The following is an 18550-nucleotide window of genomic DNA, read 5'->3' on the forward strand; positions in this document are numbered from 1 at the left end:
AGGCTTTTTCTGTTGATACAGTCAGAACAATGGCTGAGTTAAGGTAGTGAGCTTTTAGTGCCCACCTAAAACCTGTTGTGGATGTAGCCTGTCTAAATTCTTTCAAGAGGGAATTGTATTGTGTTAAGGATTAGTAAAGACTAAAGAAAAAGATGAATGTTCATGAAGGATAAGCTTTGAATTAATTGATTCTTCTGAGGACAGATAACATTTTAAAGCCACAGTGGATGTGGTTCATTTAGTTATGATTAAATTATTTAAGCTAAATTAAGGATAATGAGTTCTAGATGGAATTTTGTAGACCTCATAGCTATATTAAGCTATGGTGGGCTGTTGTGCAATGTGAACAAGCACAGAATATTATTAGTTTTATATTTTTTTAAATCTTCCTATAGAAAAAATACAGATAGCAGAACTTATATTAATATTGCTTAAGACTTTTTATTATTTTCAAGAAACAATAAAGAGCTGGTTGGGGCATGTTTGACGTCGCAGGCCTTTTTACTGTCTAAACATGCATAGGGTTGCATCTTAACATTTGCCAATTTAAAATACAGGAACTTTGAACTTTCAGAAATTGAGATCTAACAGTTTTGAGTTTTTCACTGCAATATAAAGTGGTCATTAGGCAGCAAATAATTGGTTTTTATAGAAGATAGATATAACAGTGTAAATGACATTATACTTGTACATTATACTTGTACCAAAAAACTCTTTAATTGAAAGGTTTATGAAGAACTTGTTAAAGAGGCTTACAGTTAAATGAAACACTTTGAAAAATAAACAAAAAAGAAAGGGAGATAATAGTTTGTGGAAACAGGTGAACTATTGCAACCTGCTTTCATAGCTGGCTGTACATAGCTAGTGCACCTAATGGAGAAAACAGATGTTCAAATTATCTCTTTTGGATCTGGCAGCTTTGTTTCATGTTAGAATGTGCCATCTGGTACTACAGATGGAAGAACATTGTGGTTTTAACCAATGCAACCCCCTGCATTTTCACTCTAAATTTATACTTAAAACAGTATATTAATTCATAGACTAGCTGCTAAAATTGTTGCAATTTGAATCTCAACTGCAAGGTTTGGGGACCCTTTAACCTGGGTTCCTTTAGCACTCTTGATTGTTGGCAAGACTGAGAACCAAAACTTGACACAGCTGTAAAAACAGAAAGAAAGCCTTTGGCCTCAGCAATTCTACTGGTGCAGGCAGATTTCATATATAAATTTTACTCCACTGCCCCTAGAATTAATGAAGTCAGTTTCTTTTGGTGGTTATGCAGCCAGGTGTGTCCAGTTTTGTGGCTAACCAGTGTTCTTTACTTAATTTTTCCACTTGTGACTTTTCTACCATACTTAAAAACAAACATGAAAATTGGCTTGATGCAGTGATTCAGAGTGTTAATTAGGCTCGATAAAAGATTTCCTTTTGATCTTGCACTGCCCTTGTTTCTGCTTGCATCTTACAGCCCCGAGCTGTCTAAACTGCCAGCCAGAGCCAAAGATAGAATGCAGTTTACATTGTAGCTAAAATCATATTTAATAAATTATTGCTTGGAAAATAAAACCAAAGCCATCTGACCATTCTTAAAGCATCATTTGAAGTTATTATTAAGTAGGTTTTGATTTGTAACTGAGTGAGATCAGCATAGGCTTGATTTGTACAATCAGATCACAGCAGTCTGACAGGCATGAGCCTTTTGCCCATACACTGAGCCCCTTTGCTTCTACCATCATAAACTGTGATTAAACTGGGAAGTCTCATTAACTAAACTGGGAAATGATGGTTTCACTTAGAAGTTAATCTATTGAACCATAGTTTGAAGTTGGTTTACTATTCAGGCACGTTCCAAAGCTTGGCAATCATAGTTTCTCAGTTCAGGAAAAAGTGGAAATTATAGTTAATGAGAAAGTTCCGTGCCAAGTTGCAGCTTACTGGGAAGGAATTGTGGCGCAGGCAAAAGGTTTGTGCATATCTTGGCTTAATGAATAATATATAATGAAAGATGCGTAATTGCCTGAATGCAACCACAGAGACTCTGCCAATGTAAAACTTAACTAGAGTGTTAAGAGTCTGCTTGTGGGGTTGCAAACGCTTTGTTCCTCCCTTGCTTGAATTCCCCCAGTCCCTGGTTTAGACTACTGAATACCTTCCTTTTCCAGGAATGTGTGTGCTGAACTCACAATTCCTGTCAAAATTATTTCCATAATGCTTCTTAAACTCACACTGACAATCCTGGTTTTAAACCATTATCAAAGTGAATTTTGGAGCATCCTTGGATTCATGTTAGTTGTCTGCAATACTCTGTGTGTGTGTGTGTGTGTGTGTGTGCGCGAGAGAGAGAGAGAGGGGGGGGGGGGGGGGGGGGGGGGGGGGGGGGAAGCACTCAGACTCACAGCTTGCTTCAAATCCCTAAACCCTTGTTAAAACTCATACTTTCTTTACAGAAACTTAGGTGCTGAGTTAAGATCAACTTTGGAAAAAAAACATTCTTAGTGGCAAATAAACTTTTTTTTTTCAAAAAACCTTGCTCTCATGTTGGAGGGACACTCTAATCCCACAACGTACAAGACTTGTTTGTTCAGTGTAAAATCCTGATTTGTAGCTGAGCCTGTTTTAAAAGCTGTACAAGATGATAGGAGCAGGAAGGGGCCATCCAGCCCAAAATGCCAACCACATTTTAATTTATCTTAATCCCACCTTCCTGCTTTCCCACCAGACCACTAAGGCCCCTCCTTTTCCAGAAACACATCTAAGTGTCTCTTGAATTCATTTATTGGCTCTACACTCTGGAGTACAATGAAGTCTTTGTTATATTTTAGCTAGAGCTATTTATACACAGTAGCCCCTATTCTACCTTCAGTACTCTGGAGAGGTTTGACTGAAGTTTGCTGGGGTTACTTCATATTATAGCAGTGAACCCATAAAGCAAATCTAGCTTGATATTCTGTAACCAGTTGAAGTAAAACCCATGCCCCCTCTGCACACCCTCTTGCCCCCCAGTATAGCTAGCCTTGTCTTATGGTAATAGTTGTAGCACTAGGAGTTAATATACAATGCGTAGTCTCTGTCATCCTCTTTGAAGATGTTACGGTTTTATTTCAGAATGATGTCCCTGGGCAACAAACAAAATTCCATGACAGTAAGAAAATAAGCCAGTCAGTCGAAATTGATAACCCTCGTAGGACCAAATCAATGATGCATCTAGCTCAAAACTGAATAACTGACAGTTATTTGCCAGCTTATGATACTTGATTTTTAAAAAATGAGATAATTATATTGTGTTCTCAGTTGTTCCACTACTGAAAGGCCAGATCCAGGCAGGTGCACACATGCATATACACAAGGCAATAACAGTCACTCCAAATCTAGCTTTATGGAAACCATTCTGGGTGAATGCAGATGTGGTGACTGCTCATCACAGGCATTCATAAAAGCAATGCAAGGAGTATGTGAGTTATGAAAAAAACCACTAGAGAAACTAAGGTAAACATCTGGAGCCATATCTCCACAATTGCTTAATCTTTTACTTAATCTTTTACTTTCCCTATTTTCTGTTCAGTAGTTCCTCTTCTGATTTAATTAGCACTAGTATGACCCTTCAGTGATGATATATTATCACAGTGCACCTATAGATACCAATGTACTAACAGCCCTATTTTATAAGAATAAAAACAGAAGCTATTCATCTACCACACTTCCACTGAACAGGTAGAAAAGGAGCAAGATCATACTGGCTGGTTCCAGTCTTGGTAGATTTCCAAATTAACCCCCCTCCAGACACATTTTTGCATGTTGGACCAAAAAAGAGAATGAGCCTCACATGCACACAAGTTTATATATGTGGGACCAGTGCAGGTTTTTGAGATCTGCAGTCATATACAGCCATTGTTGCATTCTACCCAATATGTGGTCAGGGATAAACGGCCTGGTCTCATCCACATGTTGAAATACAAGGAGAAGAACATGAGAAGAGGGGTCATGTCTGATTCTCTGTCCAGATCTAAAGCCCTAGAAAAGGGCACGCCTATCACAAAATTCTAGTGTTTGATTCAACTTGTGGCCACACTTTATTAGGAAGAATGCTGCCTTCCATCCATATGACTATTGAAACAAAATGGTTTTGACTTTGTAATTTTTAATATGAAAAGTAAAGTCAGAAACCCACACCCTGACTGGAAGCATGACTTGCCTTCTTATGGATCAGCATTGAGTATATTTGTTGAACAACATTTCGGCTTCTAGAGTTGCAGTTAATGAACACCATTCACTCCATCTCAGTGTGGGAGATGGTGAGCCAAAAGAAGGAGATTGCATGCTGTCTCTGGATTCCACACTGTACTAAATAACTCCATTCTGTCAGTTGTGCTACTCTTCTTCTACTTGTGGTTAAGAGCTATAATGTTTGCTAGCAGAATCAGCCCAGTTGGATCAGTAAGTCGGTATGACTGAGGCTGACTTGTATAGTTTTCTTGGAATTACCTCTCCCAAAGCCACATTTATCTGAAATAGACATTGATTCCATCCTCCCAAAGGTCAGTTCCTAGTGGTTGGAAGATGAGATACCATAAGCACTGGTGGGTAGCTTATTGGTTACAGTGAAAAGGCCATTCATCAGTAATATGCCTGTGAAAGGTCACACAGAATTTGCATCATATGCAAAGTATGAAGAGCTCTGAAGCCCTCAAGGTATAGCCAGTAGGAAGGAGCTGGGATGGTGTTCTTCATGTTGTGTCTGATCACTTATAGCACTGGGATGCCAGGATTGAACCTTCCCTTTCTCAAAAACAGTTATGACTTTTGTGAGCTATTATCCTATCTCATTATTTCCTCCCACTTCATGCACACATAAAGTTTGAACCTCGCCTTTCTCAAGCCCTGACATGTCTCCATTAATTCTGAAGTTGATCTTTATCAGTCTGCTCATTTAATTCAAACTTGGACTTGAAATTATCTTTGTATTATGGCTCATGTTTGTCTTCCTGTCACCTGGATCATCCTCTTCCCTTGTCATTAGGCTTTCTCTGGTTACATTATAGACTGATTTTCATAATATTTTCTTTGTTGTAATTTACAGTTTCTTTTAATTCTTCCTTTTTTCTACTTTCTATTGCTTTTTTACTGCTGTTCTCACTGTTTTATGCATTTGGCTTCCAGTACCTTCTCTTTGCCACTGGCTTTCAACCCTTATATTCTTTGCTTTATCTTCAGGAAATTTCAGTTACGAACTATTTTTTTCATAAAATACTGTTAGGAGAAAATATATTTAAAACAGTACTCTGTTAAAGCTGATCAGCTTTATTCCCCTCATTCTTTTGCTTGCTTGTTTGCTTTCCTTCCCCCCATTAAGCAACTCTACTATTTATTCCACATTTCAAGTATAGAACCTTTGTTATCTTTGAGTCTCCTTTCTGTGCAGCAGATGTCCTCACTTGTCACTTTCATGCTTGCAGTATTTATAAAAAAAATCCCTTTTCTCTACAGCAGTTGTTCAAATAATTGCCTTTCTGAGACAATTGTTCATCTGATTCAGCATTCTTATTTCCAAAGTGTCCAGTCATATGCCTCAGAGACACTTGCATGGAGGGTTATTTTTGTTGTTGTTAGTTGCGAAGCTGGGTTCGACCCATCGCGACCCCATAGACAACATTCCTCCAGGCCTTCCTGTCCTCCACCATCCCCCAGAGTCCACTCAAGCTCACACCGACTGCTTCAGTGACTCCATCTAGCGACCTCATTCTCTGCCATCCCCTTCTTCTTTTGCCATCTATTGTTCCTAGCATTAGGCACTTCTCCAGGGAATCCTTCCTTCTCATTAGGTGGCCAAAGTATCTGAGTTTCATCTTCAGTATCTGGCCTTCTAAAGGGTAGTCAGGGTTCATCTCCTCTAGGACTGACCGGTTTGATCTCCTTGCAGTCTTCTCCGGTTTGATCTCCTTGCAGTCTTCTCTCCATTATGAGGCCTCCATAATTCAAAGGCCTCAATTCTTCGGCGCTCAGCCTTCCTTATGGTCCAGCTTTCACAGCCATACATTGTAACTGGGAAAACCATATGCTTGACTGTACGCACTTTTGTTTGCAGCGTGATGTCTCTGCTTTTTAGTATGCTATCTAGATTTGCCATAGCTTTCCTCCCCAAGAGCAAGTGTCTTTGAATTTCTTGGCTGCAGTCTCCATCTGCAGTGATCTTGGAGCCCAGGAAAATAAAATCTGTCACTACCTCCATTTCTTCCCCATCTATTTGCCAGGAAGTGAGAGGACCGGATGCCATCATCTTAGTTTTCTTAATGTTGAGTTTCAAGCCAACTTTGCACTCTCCTCCTTCACCCGCATCAAGAGGCTCTTTAGTTCCTCTTCACTTTCTGCCATGAGAGTGGTATCATCTGTAGGTTGTTGATATTTCTCCTGGCAATCTTAATTCCAACTGGTGATTCTTCTAGCCCCACCTATGTAGATAGCAACGTATCACTCAGCAATTGAGGCATGCTGCCTCTACATGAGCCTGGTTACCTGAAGGAGCACTTATGTCCATATATGCCAGCCCGCCCCTTGAGATCAGCGGGAGAGGCCCTTCTCTGGGAACCCTCCATGAAGGAAATTAGAAGGGTAAGTACTCAGAGGAGGGCTTTCTCTGCGGTGGCGCCCAATCTATGGAATGCGCTCCCCAGAGAGGTCTGCCTGGCGCCGTCGTTATTTGTTTTTCGGCGCCAGGTGAAGACCTTTTTATTTAAACGTTATTTTAATTGTTAATATTATTTATTTATTTTATTCTTTGGCCAGGGCGACTTAATTTATACTGTTAAATTATATTGTTTTATATGATGTTATTTATTTAAACATCATGCTTAAATGAGGCTCGGCGAATGGGGCGGGATAGAAGTTCCCCAAACACACACACACACACACACACACACACACACACACACACACACTGGTAGGGTTGGGATGAATTCTGTTGGAATCTGTTCCTCCAAGCATTTATGGGCTTCCTCTTCTGCTCGGCCAGTCTTCCACAGCAAGCTGAGCCAAAAGGAAGTCTGCAAATGCTTGCAGAGCCCAGTTTCATAAATAGCAACCTCCTTCTGTGTCAGTAACAATGGTCCAAAATGCAACTGAAACAGAAGAGGGATGCTGCTTGCACAGTATTTGGCGGGGTGGGGCCACTTTCCTGGCAAGTAACTAGTGAGTGAGTGCCCCATGGCCAGCCTTCTTTGGCATGAGGATAGCTGCCATTTGAGCATCTGTTCCTGGCACACAACTGGGCGCTGCTTGTGCAATGGGTGGGGCTTGATTTCTAGCGCGTGCCCCATGAACTCTGACTTGGGGCCTCCACGAAGCAGGTCAGAATCTGGCAAGCTGAGCCCAGGAAATCTGATGGATTCCCAACCCTGGGTGGATTCCATGCACATCTCTACATTCAAGTACCACTTACTTAAAATTGCATCTGTCATGAATGTGCTTGTGGCCACAAATTCCAGAAGCTGATCCCAAGTTGGTGTAGTATTTCCTTTTGTTCTGAATATACTTACATTTTATTGGATGAGTTATAATATTATGGCAGAGGGTGAACATAGCTTATTACCCATTTTTATAAACCAGTTTAACTGAGATGGAGAACTTTCCTTCTCTCAAAGGCTTCATTCCTTTGACTGACACAAGTCAGTGGTTAGTAGCGCCAGTCCCAAATGGACTAGGTCATCCGCCTTTCAGGCACTCGCCTCTGCTGCTCATTCTTTCTTTCTTCCACTTCTTGCCCGGTTGTGGGAGGGCAGTTCACTCTTATAAGAAGTCTCAACTGGTCATTTGCAAAGCACTTTCAAAACTAGGCTGATGGCGGCATGAGACTCTAGGGCTATTGGTTGCCCATTCCTGCTCTATACCATGCCTCCCACCCCCTGTATCTCTTCTCCCCCAGCTAGGAAATCTCAAGACTGTCCTCACAGGCAAGGTGTTCCAACCCCCTGAGCACTTTGGTTGTTCTTTTGTTTATCTTTTCCAAGTCCGTAGTGCCTTTTTAAAGAAAGGTTAACCAGAACTGCTCACATTGTGACTATTTGCATATGGACTTGCAAGCCACGTTAGCTTAGATATCCTGTCTTTTTTTCTCAGACCGCTTCTCTGTCTTAAACTCTTTGGCTTCCTACTCATCCCTGTGCCCTTCTCATGGTGCCCTTTTATCTGCTCTTTGCACTGGTGCCCATTGTCTTCTCATATTCTGCATTAAATTTTTGTACACACTGAAAAAGTGTGTACATTTTTCCATGTGTGCCACACCCATTCTTCTCACTATTGTGGTATATAAATCCAAACTCATCCTTTTTTCATATGCTTTTCATCTTCATTGACCTACCTCCCTGACATCCTCTGTACTCTTTTTGTTGGTACATTTCTCATCTTTAAAACCTGATTCTTCATTTTGTCTTATACCTGATCTCAGACCTGTTCCCTTTTCAATCCCTTTCTCTTCTGATTCAAACTCTGAGGATACCCAGCATGTTGATTTGTGAATGCAGAGAAAATTGGTTCATTGTAGTCTCATTGGGTTCCTAAAAGGTTGAGTACCTCTGATCTAGAGAAGACTTACATAGACAGACAATATGGCATAGTGGTGAGAGTGTTGGACTGCGACTTGGGAGATCCAGGCTATAGCCCCCACTCAGTCATGAAGCTAACCATATGACTTTGGCCAGAATAGCCTTCTTCATATGTGGTGCCAACGACAAGCTGAGACAGCCCCGTGTAAGTCGTGGAGGCCATGAAGTCCTGAGGTGGCATTCCAGAGGCAGTCTTAGCATGGAAATTAAGTCCCCCAATTACTGTCCTGGGCACCTCCAGAATCATACTAGAGACCAGCTTGGTCAAGAAAGATGCTGGATAGCAGGGTGGACAATACTCCAGGAGCATCCCTTAAGCTGCCCAGAGGCTTTTAGTATTGTATGGCATATAAAAACTTTGAATGAATGAATGAATCCCTAGTCTGTGTCTGTGGCCCAGTGCCAGGCCTGCTCCAAAGCAGAGTGCTTTCCTGGTGGCAGTGATGAAAGTTCAAGTGCATGGCAACTCTCCACATCCTGTCACCTGCCTAAGCTGGTGCTATACCAGGTAGCAAGATGAGCAAAGCGAGGTCAAGTCAACCTCCCCCACCCATCAGTAATGCTTGCTAGATCAGTCTTTTCATCCACAATTATATTCTGTATGGCCAGTCTTACAGCATTAAATAACTCTGGCATTAAATAGCAGCACTGCAATTCAGGAGGGCTCACTGCATGATCTACCAGATACACGAGAGGCAGAAGAGGTACATAGAAGGAGGGGAGCTTGTAGCCATCAATAACTAGCCCTCCTCCTACCATATTTCCTTCTGTCCCAAGTTGCTGGGATGGCGGCACCTTCTCCTCTGTCAAACTGTTCTGCGCACTTCTTGCTGCACCAGAAATTGCCACATAATCCATACTCATTCACCATGCAAACATACTTTGTTGTGGGGATAAAAATGGAGAGGAGGACTGTGTAAGCTCCCTGGGGCATCTTATGGGGTAAAAGGGTAGTATATAAATAACTGTCTGAAACCTGTTGAAGAACCAAACTAAAAGAAATTTAAACATCCTTTAGTCCAGCCCTTTAATAATACCTTCCAAGCCACCTGTTTCTAATCATTGCTGATACAGTCAGTGGATATGCAAGAGCAGAAATCAGAATGCATAACATCAGAGGCATGTGCCACTTTGTGGGACTCTAGGAGACCACAAAGAAGTAAAGGTTATATGTGCTGCATACACTGTAATCCCAAGTACCAAGTGATTCATCACTTGGATGAACACTGTATTAAGTTGACTATAGGTCTTCCTAGCCAGTATGGCCTATTCCAACTGCCAGTGCCTCTCAGAGTTTTTTCACAGCCCTCCTACATAAAGACAACCTTAACTGGAAATACCTTGTGTTTAAGCTGGGAATTTCTGCATGTAAAATGTGGCATGGGGTAGGCAGAAGGTCCAGAAAATCTGGGGTCTAGTCTGCACTTGGCCATGAAGCTCACTGGGTGATCTTTAGTCAGTCACTCGCTCTCTGCTTAACGTACTTCACAGGTTCTTGCTGAGGAGATAAATTTGAATGGAGTGAGACTACATATACCACCTTGGGTTCCTCTGTTTCACATAGAGCCAGCTTAATACCCTTCAGATGTTACGGCCTACAACTCCATCATGCCTTACCTTTGACTTTGCTGGCTATGGTTGATGCAAGTTTGGCCCATCCCTGGCACAGAGGATTGTCATCCACCCACTGATTTTGACAAGGGTGTTAAGTTAGGTGGACTCAGCCCTGGCTGGATTATAGAAAGTCCTGCAAAGGAAATGTTGATAATATTCAAGCACTGACATTTCTGTCATTATGTCTCAAGTTGTGGTATTTTTTATTTGAATTAAGAAACAAATTAAGAAGCAACATTAGGAAGAAAAATATTTGTCTGACTCCAGAAGTCATCAGCTAAATGTTCCCCCGTAAAGTATCTCTTGTACATGACTGTCATTCATTAGAAAAGAACAAACTTCTTGGAGTTTGCAAAAGTAGAAATTGCTACATTGGTGGAACATAAGAGCTTTTACAACAGGGGTACAATCTGTTTACATAATGTATAAATAAATGTTTAAAACTAGAATTCTCCAGGATTCTGGACATCTTACTGTGTAACTTTTTGTGGTTCACTTTCCTTCTTTTCCTTTTACTTGAGGGCAGAAGTAGGGCAGAGAAATAATTTTTATTCACTTCAGAAAGGTTACAGTAATAAAGAAACTCTTGTTAACATCAGAGAGTATGGCAGCCAGAAGTTTTCACAGTCTGGCATTGTTTGTTTTACCAGCAATTTGGAACCTTCTGCACTCTTAAAATATTGGCAAGAAAATATTTAACTGTTAACTGTTTTGTGGCAAGTATGAGTTTGATGCCTTGAGAAGGAGGAGCACTGGAGTAAGCTAAGTTCTATTTGGTCTAGAAATCTCCCAGCATTTTAAAGAGGCGTGGAAAGTGTACATGGAATATGTCAAGGCTAAATTTGAAGTTTCCACACTTACAAATGCAAAGTGCAACTATAACAAGCACAGCAGAGGGGGTATGGATAAACTTTGTAACATGTCTAGAGGTTGAATGGGAATAAGAGAAAAATGTCTTTCTGACCCCAGAAGATATTCAGTGGAAACTTTGGTGCAGTGGCTACATTTGGACATATAATTACAACAGTGGTCTATAATTACAAGAAAACCCCAGCAGGCCTCAGAATCACCCTCCTCCTTGCTCTCCTTCCAGTATAGCTACAAGGGGGACATTGGGTGCGCTTTATCCCTTTCTTCTGATTACTTACAGTTTAGGATTATATTTGCAAGCCAAACCGTGGTTAATTGTAACTATGGCTTGCTTAAAACAAGCTAGCATCATAAGCCAAGGATTGACCTGTTTAAGAGGACGATAGTTATTTCTCCAGGTTTGCATGGAATGACCAACTGCAAGCAAAGTAAACGTTTCCAATCTTCTGGTTGCACCAGAGGAAAAGGGAGAGCCCAAGGAATACAATAACTTGTTCCTGTAATGAAGAGCTGTAGCATATCTGCCTTGCCTTTGATCTTGACACTACAGGAAAAAACAACTTTCTAAATTAACTACTATTGAACTCCTTAGGCTGAGAGACTGGGAGCAGTTCTTAGGGTCCAGAGCTATACAGATTTACTTGGTAGTAAAGTCCATTGAACTCACTGGAGTTTACTTCTGAACTGTTTGTCTTTCAAAAGTATCTCTGAAAATTCTATCCCAGTGGCCTTACATGCGTGTACAGTAACATTGCTATAGGATTTTTGGATGTAACTTTAATCAACCTTCAGTGAGTTGCTGGACATCCCAGACTGCCTCGGTTGCTGCATGCTTCTCATAAGGAGGAACCTTGAATGCAAGTGCCAGAGTATTGCTAGTTCAAGATTTGTTCCTATCAAAGGTACGAAGGAGCTTAACTTGCAGGAGGAATCCGGTGGCTATTAGTAGCATTAGCACAGAGTAGTAATTTAAAATTCTCTAGTACTCTTGGCATTGGAGACAAGCTTGCAATCAATGAAGTCATTACTGTTGAAAGCCAGGTGCTGAGATTTGCCAGTGCTAGGAAGACAGGATTGAGGAGAGAATGTTTCTAAAGAGCCCTTCTTAAAGTTTAGTCACTTATTTTAATGAGATGGTGTTTCTCTAGTGTTAACCAGTTTACTCCATAGACTGTGATGCTATCCAGGATACGATCCCCCTACTTTCAATGAAAGAGTCATATTTTTATTTATTGCCATGTTTATTTAACTTTCTTATCTCCTTATTAATCTCTTTCTTAAAGCTGCTGCTTTTTGCTTTTATATAGTGAGCTGCTCCCCTAGGGATGCAAAGGCCAGGACTAGCCTCTGTAATGGTGCTGTTTATTTTCTTTGCCCCCTTGCAGTTGCCTGCTGTAACATTTGTAGTATGTGTTAAGTAATCCTTAAGGTAACATTTTTATTATGTCATAAAAAGTGCATGGCAAATATATTATAACTCATGGAATTTGTTTGTTTTAAAAATGGAAGGATAATTTATTGAGTGTGTTACATGAGAGCTGCTCTCCCTTATTAGAGTATAGAAATGCTGCTTATTTAGGAGTACGTTCTATTGAGAAAAGCCATGGTCTCTGACATGCCTAGCAAGAGCAAGTTTGGTTGGCTGGCAGTGACATCATAGTTTATGTACTCCATAAAAATTTAATTAAGTCATTACAGAGGTTGCAGTCATCATTTAACCCTGTGATTTCTTCTGTTTAGCACTTTTTCATTAAACATCCAATAATAGCCAATGACCAAACCTTGATGGCCTGTAAAATAAATGCATGAATTTTAATAGTTTATATAAATGGAAAAATATGAGTAACTGACATAAAAGAACTTTTTCTTTGTGGTTCCACTATATGCAAGTATTAAAAAAAATAAAGTTATGAAGGACAGCAGTTTAATGGAAGCCTATATATGAGCCATAGGTTTGATAGTATGACATGAACTAATTAGCTGTTTGAGGGGAAAATTATTACAAGGCAGTAACCGCAGGGCTATGTGCAGAGTAATAGGGCTTTGATGACATCATTGATGAAGCAGCATTGGTCTGCTTTTATCAAAGTGCTCAGATTTGTGTATGGTATTATTCATGGCTTTCCTTTGTGGCTCAGACTGTGCCACTGTGATGAGGCCAGCACACATCATGATCTCTGGAGACTAAACATTCACATGCCTTTTTCTGCTATTTGTCTGCCAGTCTCGCAGCGTCCTGTTCACTATCCTTTTCACCTATAGCAGCCTCCCCTAACACAGAGCCCTCTGGATGTTTTCGACTGCAGTGCCTATCAGCCCCAACCAGCATGGCACATGACTGGAGATTCTGGGAGCTGTAACGTAATGCATCTGGAAGGCACATGTTTGGGGGAGCCTGTTGCTAGTTGTATTTAATGTAGTTGTTGCAGGAAGGGCTTCCTTGAGAAGATTGACATTCAATATGAAATTCCTGTGGTGAAATGTCATAAAGATGCTATCCTATGTATGCTTACACAGAGGAAAAGATCTAGCATTATAGGCCTTTTTCCTATTTATGTACTGGATTATGCCCTAAGTATATTCAACATGAGCCAAATCCTGGATAGGATACTGCCCAAGTTACTTCTTTGTGCAAAAGAGGGAATCTTCAGGTTATGGAGCAGCATAGAAGTGGGAATGGATGAGTGTGTGTGTGTGTTGTCCATGAACTGAAAAAGTATGCTGAGGTTGGTGTTCGAACATTTGTTCCCTACCTTCCTATATTATCCAAAGTTCTCATTAAAATATCTGTTTAAAATGTCTATTCTCACCAAGCCCTGGGCAACAAGAATTGAAGTCCCATTTCATCCAGATGTGGATTGGATAAGCAAGAGACTTCAGCTTTCTGAGTCTGCCTTCACCTCTAATTTTCTTAGTGCTACCACTGACTCAGAGTGTGTACTGCTGCTTTATTTTTCAGATTGATTCTGTTGCTCGGAAAGAAAGTATGAGAAGCATGGCAGAAATTTTCTATGCAGCTATTTTTGGATATGATGAGGTAATTCTAACCTATGTTTAGTGCTGCATATGTACAGAAGATAAGTAGCAGTGAGGAGATCTGATATGATTAAAAGAAACAAGCCTCATTTCTATGACAAACACTGTGTTTTGTGAACTAATCTTAGATTTTGCTAATGATCTATATATCTTGCCTAATATTTTCTGCTTCTGCTCTTGGCAGTGAGGGGCATGAAGCTAAGGAGTGTGGTATAGTTGTAAGAGATCGCTCTTGCACGCTTAGCATACTGTATGTTTACAGGGAATGTAGTGCAAAAGCTTTTATAAGTGACCCAAGTCTTGGTTGGAGTTTGTATATAGCATTGCATTTTGCGCAACTGCTATTATTATTCACAAAATCTGAGAATTATATACTTAATCCTGCAACTTGCCCTGAGTTTTTTCTGTATTAGTATAGTGCTATACTGTAGAGAGAATGACACATCTGAAACAACTTTCTGTTTCATGCTTATGGTTTCCAAATTTGCTGTTTTCTTTTCTCCATTTTAGGGAATTTTATCAGATGATCATGTGCTTGCAGCAGCCATCTGGAGAAATCTATTTAATAAAAACTGCGATGATCCAAGGAAACTGGAAATGATGGTTGAATATGTGCGCAAACAGGTGGGCCACTGTTTGGAATGTGAGATGTTCTCACTGCTTTTCACATAATGTAAATGATTGGTGCACTTGTTACCCACATTGTGCCATGGGGTAAAGGCTGCTTCTGCCACTGCCCAAGTTCCCTCGTTGGCCTTGACCCTTGCCTGGTCATATTTCCTCAGACTAATTTAACTCAGAGAGTTGTTGGGATGAAATAAGGAGACCCTAGTTTTTAACACACTGATTTTCTTGGAAGGAGGATGGGAGGCAAAGTAGTACTTTTTATTACATTTATCAGTTATTTTTCAGCATGGATTTAGATGGACATATTTTCTCTAGATAAACTGCTAGTGTCACCCACAGTCTTTGGAGTGGGGTGTTGTGCTAGTCTTTCTCCTTCACTGCCCAAATCGCAACCTCAGAAGTTGCTTTAAATGTACTACATTGCCATTCTGTCAGCAACCAAAAAACTACCCAGAGAGTATCATCTGTGGAGCTGTATAGAAATGAAATAAATAACATGTGAGATTTTTGGAAGATTTTGGCCAAAATACAAGTCTACTCTTCCAAGTCATTCTTTCTCTTATATTGATTATACTTTCCATCTGCTTCCATATGTTCTTAGCTTTAGACTCCTTTGAAGTAAGAGAAGGGATGGCTCCATTTTAGACAGAACATAATTAAGTTTGGACAAATAGCTTAACCATTGGGCCATCCGTCTGCAATAGGAATAGATATGCTAGATATTCCTAGACATGCTCCCAGAATAGAATCAGTCTTTGTACTTGTGACTAAATCCTGATTTTCATCTTGATCTCTGATTTGTCCCTAGAAATAACTACCCTTTGACAGATTAAACCAGCTCCTAGATTTCAAAGGCATCTTGGCTGTAGATTTTTTGGTGTAATATAAAAACCTGCTAAATTCAGACTATTCATCTCCCATAATTCTTGGAGCAATCCAGTCCATTTACAGATATGTAAGAACATGCAGAAAATCCAACTCCTAGGTCATAGTCCCAAGCACTAGGAGAATAAGCCCCACTGAACTCCATGTAATATGCATGAGGTTGCCTCATTAGTCATTCTGTGATGGACTGAGATCCACATAGTTAAAATCTGCTCATAGAATTCAGCTTTCCTAGTTCCTCCCCTCACTGCAGCACTCTACAGTCCACACACACACCCCAGCTACTGCTAAGAGTCAGGTGACCCTCTGGAGTAGTGTTTGGGGGGCAGTCTGCCCCATGACAGGGAAATTGGAGGAATTTGGTAGAACTGTCTTAGCAGGCAGAGGTGCATTTCCACTTGCACGAGACATACTGGATCCAAGCCATTGTGAAGGTAAATGGGTTTTTATTATTTCTGTGAAAAGAAAGAAGCTTACATATTACTATCCCTTTCTTGAGCGCTGTAAGAACACTATAAACTAATGTTGTAAGGCAGACAAGAGAACAAGGGCCAGTATGTTCACTGCAGGCCAGGATTCATCCTTTTTGCCTCCAGATTAGAAGATAGCTTGATTTCAAGTAGATATCCATTGAATGTTGCTTTTTATGTGGCTTTGTCTTTGAAGTTCCAGTTTGTTAAGTTTCCCCTTTGGTCCCATATAACATGAGATGTTTTGTGATCCCAGATAACCCCATTCTGCTTCCTTGGTGGTTGCATAAATAGTTAACACTTCTTAGTGGGGAATCATCTTTCAGAACAAATTTCCTAAGTGATTTACCTTAATTCTGTTGTGACTATCAGGTGCAGCACCTAGACGCTATGCCTGGAGAAGACCTGCTGTTATCTGGTGAAGTGACTTGGCGCCCCCTTGTGGAAACCAATGCACAAAGCATTGTGAAGCCTTCTTCTCCAACATACAATGATGAAGGACTCTGAAAGCCGGCTTGAAAATGTTTGCTGCCAACGATGTGTTATCTTTATATGTGGAACAATTTCAGGAAGTGACTTGACTTAAACTTTTGGCTCCCTAGGGAGAAAGAATAAATGCTGTAAATGCTATTGGAAAGAGTGATTTAAAAATTTCCCTCTTTTGTATTTTGTAAGTATTCCCACCTTAGTAAACCTGAATGTGCTATTTTAATATTATATTTGTAGTTAAATGCTGCTAATTCATATGAGGAAGACTTCCCCAACCTGATATCCTCCAGAAGTATTGGGTCTGCAATTTGCATCATCCCCTGCCAGCATAGCAGTTGGCCGTGCTGGGTGGTAAAGGTGAGAGAGTGGGTTGGGCAAGTTTGATTTGGGAAATCCCTCACGGTTACATTATCCAGTCATCCCATCGTGCTGGTTCTCAGAGGGAACTTTCATTTTTGGGGAGCAAGCCAGTTTACCAAAGTGCAAGCAAGCTGTCTTTTGTCTAGTAAGAAGAGATCAGCTGCTTAAATGTTATGATTCTTTCTTCTGTGAAGCTGGTAAATACAACCATGGATGTGAGAAATCTTTTTGTACAAGTATTGTGTGTCTCAGGGCAAATGCAATTTTGGAACTGTAACTCTTAAAAATGATTGAGGTACCCAAAAAGAATGTTGACAGTTTCCCATCTGAGGGCAGCTTGAAGCATGAGACAGGTGTGAAGGCCAGCTCCTGCGCTTGTCCTGGTGACACAGGAGCAGAGAGTATTTGCTAGAGGCACAACTTGAGGGGCAAATTAAGTGTCTTTTTGCATTTAGCTGTGGTTTTAAAGATGCAAATAGCATCAGTTGGGAGGAGCCCTATGATTGAACAACAGCAGGTACAAAGTGTGTGTGTGTTGGGGGTGGGGGGAGAATAGTTTTTTTCACTTGCTGTGGTCCCCAGGGAAAATCCCTTTTCTGAAGCTAGAATAGCGACTTCAGAGAGGAAGGATATTTCTTAGGATTGCAGCAGCAGAGGAAGGGTTAACTTGATGTGCTCTCAGTAATTATTAGCCTTCTCAGCTGATGGTATTTGCATGAATTACATCCTTCTATGTTAAATGCAACACCCATTTAATATCCTGGTCTAGTGTGGGCCTCAGGCTGTGCCTACAAACCAGTTTTCACCCTGCTGTTACTGTCTTCCTGTTAGGCTCTGAACACTTTACAGTATGAGTAACGTTTCCGAGTCGTGGGTTTGTTTCGCCCAGGTCATCTCCTTTCGAAATAGTGACTCAGGATCAATATAGCCAACTGATGGTTTCTTTAGCTTGCTTACCAAATGCTGTCTTCCCTTCAGAACGATCCCGATACATTATACAAACTAGGCCATAAGTTCTTTTTAGAAGCAGAACCTTGTTCCTCATGGTCAAAATTGTAACCTGAGATACAGTTGTCTTGTTTTCCATACCATGTAATGCCTTTGAACAGTTGGGAGAACAGTTTGGTCTTAATAAATGTACTGAAAAGCAATATAGATAAAGGTCTTCAATTTGGGATGCCATTAACCATATAAAAAGGTTGGTAACTTTGGTGCATTTGTTCTTTACTCCCTTATTTGACCAAGACCTTTGCTCTTAGTAGCACCTTACCAGCATGTTATAGTAATGGGATTTGATTGGGGTAGTCAGATTGCAGCTCTCTGGATGTTTTGGACTTCAGTTCTCATACCCCACTTCCAGAATGGCCAATGGTTAGGGGTAATAGGATTTTCTGAAAGTATGGAATTTGTGATGGTACACCCATGCACTTTGTTAAAGGAGATGCACCTTTTTAAATGAAAGTAAATGTGATGCCATCACTACCCCTTGCTCAGATTCCAAACCTCTCTGACACACAGAATGAATGTTTTGGGGTCTGAATGGGTGTAGGGGTTCCATTGTACAAATTCAGTGTGAGTGTGAATTAAGCAGAGGTAGCAGTTCCG

The 18550-nt window shown here is 40.6% G+C and overlaps 1 protein-coding gene across 2 annotated transcripts in view; it reads left to right on the plus strand.

Annotated features, from left to right (window-relative positions):
* Positions 1 to 18096, plus strand: part of LOC123031937 (ubiquinol-cytochrome-c reductase complex assembly factor 1) — a 44762-nt gene extending 26666 nt beyond the window's left edge. Inside the window, exons 8-10 of one of the 2 annotated variants that reach the window (XM_044447449.1) lie at positions 14038 to 14115; positions 14625 to 14738; positions 16469 to 18096. In XM_044447449.1, coding sequence (XP_044303384.1) covers positions 14038 to 14115; positions 14625 to 14738; positions 16469 to 16603 — 327 coding nt within the window. In that variant the 3' untranslated portion in view covers positions 16604 to 18096. The remainder of the gene's footprint in view (positions 1 to 14037; positions 14116 to 14624; positions 14739 to 16468) is intronic. The other variant, XM_044447450.1, reaches the window with a different exon arrangement.
* Positions 18097 to 18550: the final 454 nt, after the last annotated feature.

Source organism: Varanus komodoensis, unplaced genomic scaffold (genome assembly GCF_004798865.1).
Source record: "Varanus komodoensis strain SLA01 unplaced genomic scaffold, ASM479886v1 scaffold52, whole genome shotgun sequence".
Taxonomy (NCBI): domain Eukaryota; kingdom Metazoa; phylum Chordata; class Lepidosauria; order Squamata; family Varanidae; genus Varanus; species Varanus komodoensis.